Source organism: Tupaia chinensis, unplaced genomic scaffold (genome assembly GCF_000334495.1).
Source record: "Tupaia chinensis unplaced genomic scaffold, TupChi_1.0 Scaffold000617_2, whole genome shotgun sequence".
In the NCBI taxonomy this organism is placed as follows: Eukaryota; Metazoa; Chordata; class Mammalia; order Scandentia; family Tupaiidae; genus Tupaia; species Tupaia belangeri.
In genome coordinates, this window is record NW_006160137.1 from 1,563,514 (window position 1) to 1,579,774 (window position 16,261).

The 16,261-nt window shown below is 49.5% G+C and overlaps 1 protein-coding gene across 1 annotated transcript in view; it reads right to left on the reverse strand.

Moving 5' to 3' along the window:
• Positions 1-3,522: 3,522 nt before the first annotated feature.
• OSBPL10 (oxysterol binding protein like 10) overlaps positions 3,523-16,261 on the reverse strand; it is a gene marked incomplete in the record, with an annotated part of 330,123 nt that continues 317,384 nt past the window's right edge. Inside the window, 4 exon segments of the mRNA XM_027775946.1 lie at positions 3,523-4,302; positions 7,082-7,235; positions 10,399-10,581; positions 12,706-12,892. Of these exon segments, the coding sequence (XP_027631747.1) occupies positions 4,258-4,302; positions 7,082-7,235; positions 10,399-10,581; positions 12,706-12,892 (569 nt within the window).

A 16,261-nucleotide genomic window follows, 5' to 3' on the forward strand; every position in this document is an offset into this window, starting at 1 on the left:
GCAAGCGCATGCACCCTGTAAAAAAAACCCCCCCAAAAAAAAAAAAGGAATATATACTTTGTGTTGAATCATATTGTACCTCACAACTATGCATAAATATGTGTACAATTTTAATTTTTAAAAAATGTAAATGAGGGAGACATTAAGATATTCTCAGGTAAAGAAAAAGTCTAGGACGGGGCTGGCAGGAGGTACAGTGATTAAGGCACTGGACTCCCACATGGCTGACCACATTCCAACTCCGGGACCTGATGTCTTGCTTTCTCACTTTCCCTCTCTCTCATTCCCTCTCTGGTCAAATTAAAATAACAATAAATAAAATTAAATAATTCTTAAAAGGAAAAAAAGTCTAGGGAGAGTCCATTACCAATAGGCCTGCCCTCCAAGGAATGTTGAGGGAAATCCTTCACATTGAAATGAAAGGTCCTCTAGACGGTAACTAAGCTGTACAAAAACATGAAGATCTCCATTACAAGTAAACATATAAATACAAAAAGTAGTATTGTAATATTGGCTCATAACTCCACTTCCTATTTTCCTGCAGGATTTAAAAGAGCATAAATTAATTATAAATCTATTTTAATGGACACATAGTCCATAAACATGTAATTTGTGACATCAATAACATAAGAGGAAACAGAATTTTAAAGGAATAAAATATTTACCTCTAATGAATTAGAGTGTTGGGGTCAGCAGGTAGAATGGTGGTTAAGGCACTGGACTCCCACATGGCTGACCATGGTTCAAGTCCCAGACCAAGTGGCTTGCTTTCTCACTTTCTCCTGCTCTGTCTCTCTCTGGCTAGTGCATATGTCTATAGCAAAGTTAAAAATAATAAATAAAATTAATTATTTTTTAATAAAAATAGCCAAAGTGTTTATAGGCATTTGAAATTAATTTGCTATCAATTTAAAATAGATTACAACTTACAATACTATATATAATGCCTGTGGTAACCACAAAATAAACTATAGAATATTGGCAAAGGAAATGAGGAATCAAAATGAGTTACTAAAAAAAAAAAAAAAAAAAAAAAAACTTACAGTGTCTAAAGGCAATTTCCATTAGATTTTAAGGGACACATGTTCAAAGCGAAAAGATAGAAAAAATAATAGTAATCAAGGTAAGCAGGAGTGACTATATTAATATTAGACAAAATAAGTTTTAAATCAAATACTCATACAAGGACATTTTAAATAAATAAAACAATTTTCTTTTGCAAGAATAGAAAATTCCGGGGACTAGCAGATGGAGTAATGGTTACGTCGCTGGACTCCCCCCATGTAGACCGCAGCAGGCTGACTCTCAGGCCCAGTGACTTAAAACTCACACTGGGCATGTGTCCATGCGTGCCTGCTCAAGATCCCGAGAAGAGAATGGAGGAGAAGAGATTGTGGTATGACCATCCCCCCGGGGAATGATTTCTCACTTTCTGTCTCTCTCTCTCTCTCTGTCTCTCCAGCCAGCACACGTACCTTATAGCAAAAATCTCTCTTTAAAAAAAAAAAAAAAGTAAAACATAATGTGAACTCAGCAAAAGAAAGTGTTAACAAAAACAATATGGATTGGCCTGGAAAGCAAACGTTGGCTCAAATAACTAAAGTACGATGTGATACAGTACAATTCCATTTGTACAGAGTTCAAAAATTGGTAAAACCAAGGATGCTGCTTAGAGAGTCACACAGAATGTAGAGTGGGGGGCAGTTAGTCTAGGAGGGTACCAAAGTGTCCTTTCAAGTTCTGGCAAATGGGTTTAAGAAATGAGTACATGGATGCTCATAATTAATCCTAGAGTTGTACATATATACATCTCCTACATGTGATATTTTGCAATTTTTAAAAAAAGATTTTTGCTATAGAGTGTGTGTGCTCACCGGAGAGACAGAGCGAGGGAAAGTGAGAAATCAACCCCTCCAGGGGAGATGGTCACACCGCATTCTCTTCTCCTCCATTCTCCTCTTGGGGTTTTTGATATGATGCACTCACACACTCCCAGCGTAAGTTTCGAGTCACTGGGTCTGAGAATCAAACCACGGTTAGCCACGGGGAGTCCAACACCTTCACCACCACGCCACCTGCTGGCCTGATATTTTGCAATGTTAAATAAGCGAATATACCCCCTGCCCCTAAAGAAAAGTGAGCTTTCTCTATGTTTTACTTCCCAGTTTCTGCTAGAAAATCCAAAAACAGCACAGTGATTACTTTCCAGGCTTCTTACTGAGGTGTTTTTTTATTTCCTTTCTTTCTTTTTCTCAAAATAGCATCTGCTCCACTTTCCCTCTCAGATCTAAGAGGGTTCCAAACCCTCCATTCCTCCAGGTGCTTTACAACCGTGAACCCAAACAGGCTCACACGGTAACGTCTGCTGGCAGTAATGCTTCTCCCGAGACAGAACAGTCACTGGACTATTCCGACTGTTCTTTTTATTTATTTTATTTTTATTATTGTTAAAAAAAAAAAAAAAAGAAAAGAAAACATCGCTATACATCATTTGGCTTGTAAAGAGAATTTACCCAATATGAAAAACATCTCAGACCAGTCCCAGCTGACTGCTTTTAACGACTTGTCAGAGCATAGTCATAAACCATGTGTATCTGGTAGAGTGTTAAATGTGTTGGAGACACTATTTGATATAAATATGATTATCATTCATAACCATCATCAGCACTTTCACCAAGAAAACCTGAATCATTTGGGATACCCATTTTTCATAACTTTTAAATCCCTGAAAATGAAACACAGACACACAGACAGGTATAATATTTAATCGAAATATATTTGTCTAATATCTACAAAGTGTGAACAATTGGTCTTAAGAAAGCAGACAAAAGGCACAAAATTAGTATTACTACAGAGAAGCAGTCATGCTACTTGGGTTTTATAAATATCATTGGAGTGGCACAGTAAAAAAAATTAAGCATTGAGCAAAAATCAAATACTTCATTTTTTTCCTTTTTATTCTGATCTTGTCTTCGACCTTCTCTGTAAAGGCCGAGGGCTTACACTGAGCTAGAACCATGAAACACTCAAGTAGGCTTTTTGTATATTTTAATCACAGTGGCTTTCTTGTAGAGTTTGGGTCAAACCAGAGAGGTGCACTTAAAAAAAATTCCACAGGAAATTCTTTGCTCTTTTCCCAAACTAAATACAAGATCGAGGCTGTGGTTGTGCATGTTTATATATGCGTGCGTGTACTTAACTCCTAAAGCCCTTTTTTCAATCACAAAAGTAGTAAAGTCTCCATATGATTTGTTTTCCGCTGTAAAAGAAGAAGCTTCTGAAAAATGACTAGTGCTTCAAGTGTGAGAAACTGTCAGAAATGCGACAAAAACTCCATGGTGGGGGGCCTGGCTCTCGGCTCTCCCAAGGTGCTCCAGCCTGGGAGACGCCAGCATCAGCTTTTATTTATTTATTTATGTTTAATTTGCCAAAGGGCATGTGCATCCTCAGAGAGAGAGAGAGAAAGGAACCCCGTGGGGGATGATCTCATGGCAATCCCTCCTCCGTGTCTCCTTTCAGGATTCGGGGCATGAACACACAAGTGCCCAGTGCATTTTGTTAAGTCACTGGGCCTGGGACTCAAACCGCATAGTGAGCCATTGGGGATCTCGTTGCCTTAACTGCCGTGCCACCGTCCGGCCCTGGCATCAAACTTGAACAGCTTCCTGCCTGTCCCCACCCCCCACCCAGCAGGAAATAGTCATTCATCTTTCTTGGATGTGGACGGATAAAACTTGGAGGTGGGGAAGGAAGTGACAGTCACAATAACCTTGAAATGACAGCCGTGTACCCTTGTACCAGCAACAAGCCACTTTCTGCCCATACGGCCACCGATGGGCCATGCCAAGTCACCTTGTTTTGAGAGGGCTTGACTAAGGGGGAATATCTCTCTGAGTGCAAAACATTTTTGGCAAAGTGAAAAATAGAAAACTTCAGACCTCCTTGATAAAAAGGAGCTCGTGACTACTCACAGCTCAGTGAGGGCGGTATTTACACGCGTAATCCTCAGCAACTGTGTGCGCAGTGCATGTGTGTGAACGTAGACAGGGTGTACACACACATGCCCCGAATGGCTCTTGAATAAATTCAATCCTGTAGCAGAGTTTGGGAGGGGGTGCATATTCCACAGCATCGAATTTCTCTTTCCGTTACCATTTCTTGGGTGCTAACGAGAGGTCTCGGCAAATGCCCACAGAATCTTGATACCACTTTAATTCCTACGAAAAACTATTTCAGAAAGCTCTGCGCCTCCACCCATCAGTGTGCTTTCCAGAGAGGACTGAAGTACACCCAGCCGTCACCCTGCAAGAGAAGGACAGAGGCGTTACAGGGAGACGCCCAGTGGGAAAAGGGGAAGAGAGGCTGTCCCCCAGCCTCCGGCATTCCCAGACAGCAGAGCAGAAGCCCAGGTCGCCCGCTGGTCTGCACGTCTGTCCTGTCCGACAGCTCACTCTCCAATCATAGTGGTGGCCTCACAATCCTGCCTCAGCCCAGCTGCTTCGCAGAGCCAGATGATCTTCCCATTTGGGCATTGCCTATATTTGGTCATGTGGGGAGGTTTCCTCCTGAAATGCCAAAATAGCAAGGCCATCTGGGCTCTAAATAAAACAGGGGCTTTGCTGGTTTACGGCAAGGAAGACTTCGTGGCAAAAGAACCCTGGGACAGTGGGACAAGAGAAAGGAGGGTCTTTGGATGAGTGGGGAGAGCAAAGATGAGGGTGTGTGCACGTGTGCAGTTTCTGCCAAAGCCCTGACAGCCCGGCAGCCTGCAGGGAGCAGACGCCCGCTCAGGCTGTCCTCAGCAGGCAGCGGTGGCAATAAACCAGCACACAGGAGACCCATTGCCCACCAAAGACCTGGAGAGGAAAAGGCAGGAGTCCGAAAGGTACGTGCAGCCTGGAGCTGGACCAGGAGGGAGTGCACGCCCCACGCAGTAACTGTCCTGGGGTGGGAGATTTTTATTCTGTACATGTCCCCAAGCTGGTTATGAACAAATCTGTTGTGAATATGATGGCCTTTATTAAACCTAAGGGGAAGAACGGTAAGTGGAGTTTCTTTTTCTGTTTCATTTTAAGAGAGATTTTTGCAACATGGCGCCTGTGCTCACCAGAGACGAGACAGAGAGACAGAAAGAGAGAAATCACCCCCAGTGGGGATGGTCACGCCGCAATCCCTTCTCCTCCATCCTCCTCTCGGGATTTTAGGCATGCATATGTACACACCCGGTGTGAATGTGAAGCTGCTGTCTGGGACTCGAACTGCACTAAACTACGTGGGAGTCCAGCACCATAACCATTATGCCATCTGCTGGTCTCTTTTTGTCATCTTTTTTTTTTTAAGAGGGGTTTTTGCTGTAGGACACGTGCCCTCCCCGGGGGACAGAGAGAGACAGAGAGACAGAAAGCGAGAAATCAGCCCCTGGGGGAATGGCCACACTGCAATCCCTTCTCCTCCATTCTCCTCTCAGGATTTTGGGCATGCATGCCTGGCATGAGATTTAAGCCACTGGGTCTGGGACTCAAACTACAGTTGATAACATTGACTACATAGGAGTCAAGTGACGTCACTATTACACCATCTGCTGGTCCCAGTAAGTGGGTTGTTTGTTTGTTTGTTTTCTGTTTAATGTGCAACATTCTGCAGAAGCTAGCCAAACTACTAGTTGTCTCAGAGAGACCAATCCACCTCACAGAAGGATCCTTTGAGGGCTTACCCCACCCAGGGTCCCAAGAAGGCAGAGTCTTCCCCTCAGCCCTCCTGTCCAGAATCTGACCTTGACGTCCCCTTTCAGTCCTCGGTTCCTGACCCTGGAGCATGGTGGGGCGCCCTGTCCTGACCTCCACGTTGCTGTGCTGCCAGCTCACCCCGCAGCCTTGTGCTTGGATGGAGAGACCCATCCTCGTGGCCCCAAGTCCGAGCTCAGCACACTGGGCTACAGCCAGCCCCACATGTGGCAACTGGCTCCTGCTGCTGACCTTTGAACTCCTCAACACCACGCACGTAATCGGGTTTCTCATGAGAATCCTGGTTTCTGGCTCTCTGTGAAGACTTACGGTCAGGCCGTGAGCACTTGGAGGTGAGTGGCATCTACCCCCTTGAGATATGGGCCCTCATGTCTTCCTAGTCCGCCCCAAGGCTGCCAGGCTCCTGAGGACTCGTGCATTTTCATCATCTCCAGTCTGGTCCTCAGCACAGTTCCCAATTACTCCACAAACAACTTTAAGAGCATAGGCACCTTGGGGACCAGAAGATGGTGTAATGGCTATGTCACTGGACTCCCATATAGTTGACCATGGTTTGAGTCCTGGGTCTGGCAGCTTAAAACTCATGCAGGGCGCATGTGCGTGCATGCCCAAAATCCCGAGAGGAGAATGGAGGAGAAGGGATTGAGGTATGGCCATCGCCTCTGACTTCTTTCCTGTCTCTTTCTTTGTCTCTGTCTCTCTGGAGAGCACACATGCCCTATAGCAAGAAAATCTCTCAAACAAAAAAGCACAAGGGCCTCAACTGGGCACACGCCTCAAGGCAACTGGGCACACGCCTCAAGGCGGGCAGTCCTGTGGGTATTACTCTTGCCTTCAGTGTCACTTTCCTGGGTGACAGCGGCAGCGTTTCAGCAGAGGACTCCTGCTGGACGTCCAGTTCATTTAGTCCCCAGGAGCCGGAGCCCTGAGGGCAGTCCTCAGTCCCGAGGATCCCGCCCACCCAAGTGTGGACACAGTGTGGGGTGCGAAAGGGATGGGGTCAGGAATGGCTTTCTTTAAGTGGAAGTTTCAAGGTCTGCAATCTCATTGCTTTCCCTCCCTGGAAGGCTGACGGGCCTTTCTGACCGAGGAAGACCAGAGGAACGTCAATGGCTCCATTCTGCCCCCGAGATGGTTTTGGGCCTTGAGATATGATCATGAACGTCACTGCAGAAAAACTGTCCTGAAGCCTGGGCCAGACCAGGAGCAGACCATGATGCCCCCAACCCATCGCAGGCATTCCCTCCTCTGCCCGTCTGTCCTCCTCCATCCAGACTACCGGGCGAGCAGGCCAGCCACTCGGCCCTCTCCCTCAAGACGGGCAGTGGCCGACTGACCTCCTGAATGAAGTACTTGGGCTGCCACGGTGTGCGGAGGCTCTCCCGCTTCCGTTCCTCCACCCGCTGTTTCTCCTCCAGGCGCCGCTTCTGTTCGGTGGCTGCATCAATGTCCCCCAGCCGCAGGAATCGAGTCACCTCCTTCCAGAGGTTCCTGGGGATGCACGGAGGAGCGGAATAATCAGGTGGAGCCCCCCAGTCAGGCCTTCCCTGGGTATGGTGGCTGATCCCGTGACCTGGCAGGCCCTGAGACTAGCAGTTGAACACAGAGCTCCCTGGCTCCACGTCTGTGCTATTTCTTTTTCTTTTTTCTTTTAAAAAAAACTTCTTGAGACCAGCAGTTGGTGTAATGGCTATGTCTCTGGACTCCCATATAGCCGACCGCGGTTCGAGTCCCAGACCAGGTGGCTTAAACTCACACCGGGTGCATGTGCATGCTCAGGATCCTGAGAGGAGAATGGAGGAGAAGGGACTGCCACATGGCCATCCCCCCGGGGGGTGATTTCTCGCTTTCTGGCGAACACACATACCCCATAGAAAAAACTCTCCAAAAAAAAAAAGAGAAAGAATTTCTTATTGAATTTTATTTGTTATTATTCTTGTTTAACTGGCCAGAGAAAGACACAGAGAAAGAGAGAGAGTTTGAAAGCAAGTAGCGGTAGTAGGGAGGATTCTACCAGTAACACTCCAGACCACCCCAACCAGAGCTGACACTTCTGTGGCAAGTCCCACACATCTAGGCTTTACATAAATATTATCTTCCCCTTGCAGCCACCGCACGGCACAAATGCTATGCACCTTCTATATTACTCAAGCTAGAACGCACACGCACACGGGAGAGAACAAGAGGCCTGCCGGCCCCATCCTTTTTCTTTTCTTTTGTTTTTTTAAGATGGTGTTTCACCATCTCAGCCTCCCAGGTACCTGAGACTGCAAGTGTGTGCCATCACGCTGACTCTTTTAGAGAGGAACAGGCCAGCCTCGAACTCAAAATCCTCCTTCCTCAGCCTCCCAGTAACTAGGACTACAGGCACATGCCACCACATTTGGCTTTCAGGTTGGGCTGGGAATTGAACCCGGGTATCCTGTGTGGCTCCTCAAGCTGCAGACAGCGGCATATCTGTTTTTTGTTTCTGTTTTAAGTCATGTATTTCTTTGTTTTAACGTAACCAGAGTGAGAAAGAGAAAGCGAGAAAGCAAGCCGCCAAGCCCTGTGGGAGTCCAGCCCCTTACCCACCACGTCTGCTGGTTTCCAGACAGCAGCATCATCTTTTTATTTATTTATTTATTTTTGAGAGGTTTTTGCTATAGGGCGCGTGCGCTTACCAGACAAACAGAGAGAGACAGAAAGCAAGAAATCACCCCCCAGGGGTGATGGCCACGCCGCAATCCCTTCTCCTCCATTCTCCTCTCGGGATCTTGGGCACGCACGCACACGTGTCTGGCATGAGTTTTAAGCCACCAGGTCCGGGACGTGAACCGCGGTCGACTACGTGGGAATCCAGTGACATAGCCATTACGCTAACTGCTGGTTCCCCAGACAGCAGCATCTTAAAAGTGTGCACCATGCACCACTACGGCTGAGCACGGTATCATAGCTATTTCTTTCTTTTTTTCATTTCTTCCTTCCCTTCTCTCTGCCCTTTCCCTCTTACTTTCTTTTTGCTAGAGAGTGCATGTACCCGCCCGAGAGATGCAGAGAGACAGAGACAGAGAGAGAGAGAGAGCGAGGGAAAGGGAGGAAGTACTCCCCCCATGAAGAATGGTCACATTGCAATCCCTTCTCCATTTCTTCCTCCCTTAGGGTTTTAGGCACATGCCCACGTGCCCCGTGTGTTTCTCAAGCTGCCACGGCTGGGACTCAAACCGCAAGGTCAGCTGCAGGGGATCCAGCTACCTTAACCACCAAGCTATGGAGCCGGCCCCACACGTGTTGTTTCTAGAGACCACATGCTTATAGGTGAACACAGGGGCTGGCAAGGGTTTTCTATAAAAGGCCAGACAGGCCATAGGGTTTTGGTTGCAACTCCTTAACTCTGCCGCTGCAGCAGGGCAGCCGTAACCACATGTGAACACGTGAGCATGGCTGAGTTCTGATAAAGCTTCATTTATGAGAACAGCTGGATCTGGCCCAGGGGCCAGAGCTGGTTGATGCCCTAGACCAAAAAAAAAACACAAATAGCATACTCCTGAAAATCCTGTGTGTACCTGTGTAAGTATCACTGTAAGGGGCCGAATCAAGTTCACACCATAAGAGTGGATATACAGAGGCTGGGGCCAGCAGGTGGTGTGTGCGTGCCCAAGATCCCGAGAGGAGAATGGAGGAGAAGGGATTGCAGCATAGCCATCCCCGGGGTTGGGGGGGGGGGGGGTTCTTGTTTTCTGTCTCTCTGTCTCTCCAGCAAGCACAAATGGTCTATAGCAAAAATCTCTCTTAAAAAAATGAATAAATAAAAGAGTCTGGCATAGGCCCAGTCGTGGTGGCATTATCAGGAGGGCACTGGTATACGAGGCTGGGGCCACTGGGATCCCAGGCCAACCTGAACACATGAGGAGCAGTGGGGTGCACCTAGAACCCTGGCCCCCGGGAAGCTGGGCAGAGGAAGCAACCCTGAGACCCGGTCACAAGTGCCTGTCTCAGGCCAGCTCCACAGCACAGTGGTGAAGCACTGTGTAAGGAAAGCCATGGTTTTCCATGGCTGACCAGGATCGGAATCCCAGCCTCAGCCACTTGAAAAACACATCACACACAATGCATGCGCATACCCTAAATCCTGTCAGGATGGAGAAAGGGAATGCCCTGCGGCCACACCCGACTGAGAGGGGCTTTCTCTTTCCCCAGCTCTAGGGAACACACATTCCCATAGGCCATAAAAAAAAAAACAAAAGTGCCAGCCTCTCCCCTCTCCCACCTCTGGGAACACATGCATGTGTGAGCTCTTTAATGAAAAAGAAAGACAGAAAGGCTGGCAGGTGGCATGCTGGTTAAGGGCACTGGATTCCCACATGGCCGACCATGGTTAGAGTCCTGGATCTGGTAGCTTGCTTTCTCTCTCACTCTCTCTCTCTATCTCTGCCCCTCTCTGTTCAAATTCTAATAAATAAATAAAGGTAAATAAAATAATTCTTTTAAAAAAGAGAGAAAAAAAGAAAAAGTCCGTCATGGACTATCTGCACTCTGTCGTCACAGATTGAAGGCAGACAGGATGTACTCCTAGCAAATCCAAATCCGTAAGGAAGCCCCCTTCCATCAGCTGAGCATTGAGAGGCTTCTCCGTCCCTCCAGTCCTGCACTGAGAACCACGAGGCCGACTCACCTGGACTCCATGGGCCCCTGCTTCTCGAGCGGTCTGATCCTCTTAGGGTACACGGGCAGCGTGGTGGTGTCGATGACCTTGGACTCCCCGTTGCTGTAGGTGAACTCTAGCGTGCCATTCCACTCCCCGTGGGCTTTACAGACAATGGTGTTGGTCGGGTTGTGCTTCACTTCTGCTGTGACCCTGAATGAAAGAATACGTCAAATGAACACACTTCATAAGGTCATCCAAACAAAGGCTTCAAGTGGTCCCTTGCTATGGAGAGATTTTTCTATGGGGTAGGGAGGAGAGATTATTTTTGCAGGTTCGTTCAAAATCCCAGCTCTTAAAATATGATTGAAAAGCTCTAAAACAGAAAAAGAAGGTATTTGTGGAAAAACTGGTGAGAACACCCATAAATGAGTTAATAGTAAAGGACTAATGTAAGTTTCTTTTATTATTTTTTTTTGAGATGTTTTTCACTATAGGGCACGTGCGCTCGCCAGACAGAGAGACAGAGAGACAGAAAGCGAGAAATCACCCCCCAGGGGGGATGGCAATTCTGCAATCCTTTCTCCTCTATTCTCCTCTCGGGATCTTGGGCACGCACACACACACACGCCCAGCATGGGTTTTAAGCCACCAGGTCCAGGATGTGAACTGCGGTCGACTACGTACGTGGGAGTCCAGTGACACAGCCATTACGCTAACTGCTGGTTCCCAAGGACTAATGTAAGTTTCTTAGTTTTGCATTGACTATGTATGTTCTCACTGGAATGGAAATCAAGCTATTTACACACAAAAACAAATACACCCTCTTTTTCTTAAGAGAGGTTTTTGCTATAGGGTGCGTGTACTCGCCAGAGAGACAGAGAGAGAAAGCAAGAAATCATTCCCCAGGGGGCATGGCCATGCTGCAATCCCTTCTCCGTTCTCCTCTTGGGAACTCAGGCACGCACGCACATGTGCCTGGCATTGAATTTTAAGCTGCCGGGTCTGGAACTTGAACCACAGACAACTACATGGGAGTCCAGCAATGTAACCATTACGTCATCTGCTGGTCCCTTCCCCAGCATCTGAGGGGAAAGAAACAGTCCAGATCTCACTGATGCATGATACGGAATTGGGGAGTTACTGGAGCCGACTCAGCGTTAAATGGGGGGCTCTCTGCCAACATCTGAGTCTACACAGCAAGTCACTGCAGAGCAGACACACAGGCTATGGTCTCAGAAGGGAGAAACGGTAAGTCTGTTGTAACAAAGAGAAGTGCCTTGGGTTGTGACCAGCAGATGGCATAACGGTTACATCGCTGGACTCTCACATAGTCAACTGAGGTTCGAGTCCCAGAACCAGCAGCTTAAAACTCACACTGGGCACATGTGTGTGCGTGCCCAAAATCCCAAGAGGAGAGTGGAGGAGAAGGGATTACAGAATGGCCATCCCCCACTGGGCAGTCTGGTTTCTTCCTGTTTCTCTCTGTCTCTCCAGCGAGCACACACACGCCATAGCAAAAATCTCACTCTAAAAAAGAAAAAAAACAAGAAGTGCCGTGGCCAGTCAGTGGTAGGTGGCAGTGAAGGAGTGGGATCCCACAGAGCCAACCATGTGGTTTGCGTCCAGGACCTAGTAGTTTGAAAAACACACCAGGCACTTGTGCGTGTATGCCCCAAATCCCAGAGGGAGGGAGAGATGGAGGAGGAGAGACTGCAGTGGTGCCCCTCCCTATGGTGGGGGGCAGAGGGGCTTCCTTTCTCACTTTCCCTCTCTGTCTGTCTCTTGTGAGCACATGGACACATTTTTTTTAATGTAAAAAGAGATGTACTACTTATTCTTTGGTTGTGTTCTGTAGACACATTACTAAAATTCATGCCATGACAGTACAGTGGGGAAGGACCCTCAGGAAAACTGGTGAGTGGGGAACAGGGGCACCTCTTCTGAGAAGAGCCTGTCCACAACCGTGTCTTGATTTTTTTTTTTTTGAGAGAGATTTTCACTGTAGGGCGCGTGCGCTCGCCAGACAGACAGAGAGAGACATAGAGACAGAAAGCGAGAAATCACCCCCCAGGGAGGATGGTCACGCCGCAATCCCTTCTCCTCCATTCTCCTCTCGGGATCTTGGGCACGCACGTACACGCGCCCGGCGTGAGTTTTAAGCCACCGGGTCCGGGACACGAACCGCGGTCGACTACATGGGAGTCCAGCGACATAGCCATTACGCTAACTGCTGGTTCCCAACCGTGTCTTGATTTTCAACTCATCCCGATGCAGGGACTCCGCCTTCAGATGGAGGAAGGGGACCAGCGCCGGGCGCAGGCAGTGGCGGCCTACCTGTGCACCTTCCCCCCGTAGAATGGCTTCGTGTGGAACACCACGGTGGCCGAGTACCCGGTCTGGGCGCAGCTGATGCTGACCTTTCCTCCGAGCTCCACCCACGGGATGGTGAGGATGGACCGCGCGTAGGCGCTCGGCAGGGTGAACACGTACTCCTCCCCGTGCTCCAGCAGCCTCAGCACACCTCCGGGAGAGAGGAGGGCACGTCAGGCGGGGTGGGAGACAGGCGGGCCACCGGAGACGCTGCACGACAAACCCCAGGGCCACCGGCTGCAGGCACCACCTCTCCCACCTCTGCAGGGTCCACCACTTGCTCCCCGGAGCTCTCTGCACGCCAGGAACCGCCAAGAGCACAGCAGGAAACACGGCAGAGAGGAGAGAGGTGGGCCTATGAGCCACCGCACACACACACATGTGCACACACACATGCACACACACACACACAAACACCTGGAACTGGGGTGAAGGTGTAAGGAGAGGTGCCAGGTGCCACAGAGACCTCCATCAGGAGGAGCTAACCAAGAAGGCTTTCTGAGGAAGGGACGCTGGAGCTGAAAAGAGGTGAGGACATGATGAGGAAGGCCGCAGTCATTGGGGAGTGTGTGTGCAAAGGCCCCGTGGTAGGCGGGAGCCTGGTGAGCAAGCCGAGGCTGAGAAAAGGGCCCTCATGGGAGGGGAGGTGCTGTGCACAGGTCTGGGAGCCGACCAGGCCAGCAGAGGCCAGACCTTTCTAAACTTCTAGAAAGGACCTTGACGAGTTTTGCCTTTCTCCATGGTCCTCAGCAACGCAGGGCAGACACTGCCAACGTGGGAACATGGAACTTACCACCCACCCACCTCCAGGTCAGGGTTCTCCACTCCAGATCCAAGAATTGGGCTTGAAGGGCCGGAACCCTCTTGAAACCACATGGAATTCAGTAGGTTTGACTTTTTCTTTGGAAACATCAAGGTCTCAGAGATCACCCTCTAAAATGCATAAAGCCCCCAGGGCTGCCATGCAGTTTGTGTTCAGAGGCCCCACACGGGTGGGCAGAAGCGCCAAGAACCAGGCTCTGCTGCTTCCAAGACTACTCTGTGGCGGGCGGGCCCCCTGGCGACACGCCCTGCTCCAGGACGCACATCAGGCAGGGCACGGTGACGCTCAGGGAGGAGAGCTCTGTCCTCTGGCCAGAAGTACGTGGCCCCCGTGGTTAGCGACGACCCTCCCTGGGCATGTAGAGTAGGGCCAGTGGCTCCTGTGTGAGCATTCTGGTGGTCACACTCTCCTGGGGGGTCCCACAGTCTCCTCTGAGTTCACTCTACACAGCACCCTTTTTTTTTAAAAGAAGGATGAGCAGACCACATCTCCGAGAGCTTAAGTAACTGGCCTGGGCGACACTTCCCTCTGAGGCAAGACAAGCGTCTAGATCAATTAGAACTGGAGTTTGCCCAGGAGAGAGCGAGAACGGAGGAGGGGGGGAGGTGGTCCTGTTGTGCAGATTAGCCGGGGGAGTTGGAGGAGGGACGGTGCTCATTTGCACAGCGTCCTCACGGTCCCCGTTAGTTTCTAAAGTCGATACCAAGATGCGTTCGAGTATAATTCAATTTATCCTTGAAAATACCTTTAGCAGCCCATGAGCTACAGTGGACAGAGCACACTAGACTTGTCCAGAGCTGCCTTGTTCTCAGTTGAGTCCCGCAAAGTTGGTTTTCTTTTCTTTTCTTTTCTTTTTTTTTTGGAGAGGTTTTCACTATAGGGCGCATGCGCTCGCCAGACAGACAGAGAGACAGAGAGACAGAAAGTGAGAAATCACCCCCCAGGGGGGATGGCCACACTGCAATCCCTTGTCCTCCATTCTCCTCTCAGGATCTTGGGCACGCACATGCGCCCGGCGTGAGTTTAAGCCACCGGGTCCGGGACGCGAACCGCAGTCGACTATGTGGAAGTCCAGCGACATAGCCATTACGCTAACTGCTGGTCCCTTCACGAGATGTTTTTAGTAGAATTTTCAAACAGGTAGAAAAAAGTTAAAGGAGCAAAAATGCTTTTATTCATTGCCAGGGATTGTGTTAGAGGTAGAGACAGACAGAAGGCAGAAAGCACCCCACGTGGGGTACGGCCACGCTACGATCCCTTCTCCTCCATTTCTCCACATGTGGGGCACATATGCACATACGCCGGGCATGTTTCATGCTGCCAGGACTCTAGACAGGATAGCTATGTGGGATCTGGCTGCCTTAACCACCAGGCCATGGGGTCAGACCCTGAAAGCAGCAAATTCTAATTCTGCTTCCAGGCCGGCTATCTGACAGCCTCAGGAGAGGTGTTCAGTGGCTTCTCACGCACGGCACTGCATGTGGGTCCGGGCCTGGGAGGAGTGGATTAAAGGTCCCTGCCAGGCCCCTGTGGAAAGTGGGGGCGGTAAGATCCTGAGGCATTAGAGGCCTACCCTACAGAGACACAGACACTGGACAACTGTCAATGAGAAGGTGAAGATGTGGTTGACCTTGTGGACAGTGGGGGAGTAGGGCTAAGAGGACTTCACCACTTTTCTTTCTTCTTTTCTTTTATAAAGAGATATTTGCTATAAGGTGATGCACTTGCCAGAGAGACAGAGAGAGAGAACATGAGGAATCACCTCCTAGGGGGATGGCCACACTGCAATCTATTCTCCATTCTCCTCTCAGGATTTTGGGCACGCATACATGCCTGGTATGAATTTCGACCCTCCAGGTCCAGGACTAGAACCACAGTCAGACAGGTACCCTGGTGGGGTCCCATCACGCCATGCCCCACCCCACCAGCCCTGCAGCCAGCACACACACACCCAGTATGGTCACGTCAGCCTGGCCTCCAAGCTCCCAGTCTCCCCCGTGGCTTCTGACACTGCAGAGTGGAGCCCTCCCGCCTGCACCACTGCAGCTGGGCCCTAACCAGATTTCCTCTAGCCCCCCGCTCTGCTGACCACTGCTGTCAAGGTCACCAGTGACCTCCAAGGTCCAAAATCCAGGGATGGACCCTCAGTCCTCATCTTCCAGGAACTAACCCACTGACCACTCTTCTCCTCCCTGAGAGCCTATCTCCCCTCGGCTCACTGGGAACACACTGTCCACTGCACCGACTTCCCAGGCCACGTCCGCCGCCTCCTGGACTGGTTATTCATCGTGAGGGCTCGTGAAAGCCGGGGGAGTACAGGGAACGGGGCTTACGCGACAGTCTTATCGTCTCGGGCCTTGCATTCCAGGTTTGTACCTCAGCCAGCTCCCCCAGAGCTCCGCCTTGTAGATGCACCCCACCTGCTGACATCTAGACCACAACACAACTGACTGAGGCCTGAGGTCTCCCTCTAGACCAGCCATTACGCCAACTTGCTGGTCCCAGCATGAGTTTTAAGCCACTGGGTCTGGGACTTGAACTGCAGTCAACTACATGGGAGTCCAGCGATGTGACCAGTACGCCACCTGTAGATCCTGAAAAATGTTATCTCTTGGAATTTTCAAGAAGCCATATAATCCCTACAACTGAAAGCTGAATTTTGTGTCTAGTTGGTTTTTTTTGTTTTTTTCTGGAAGA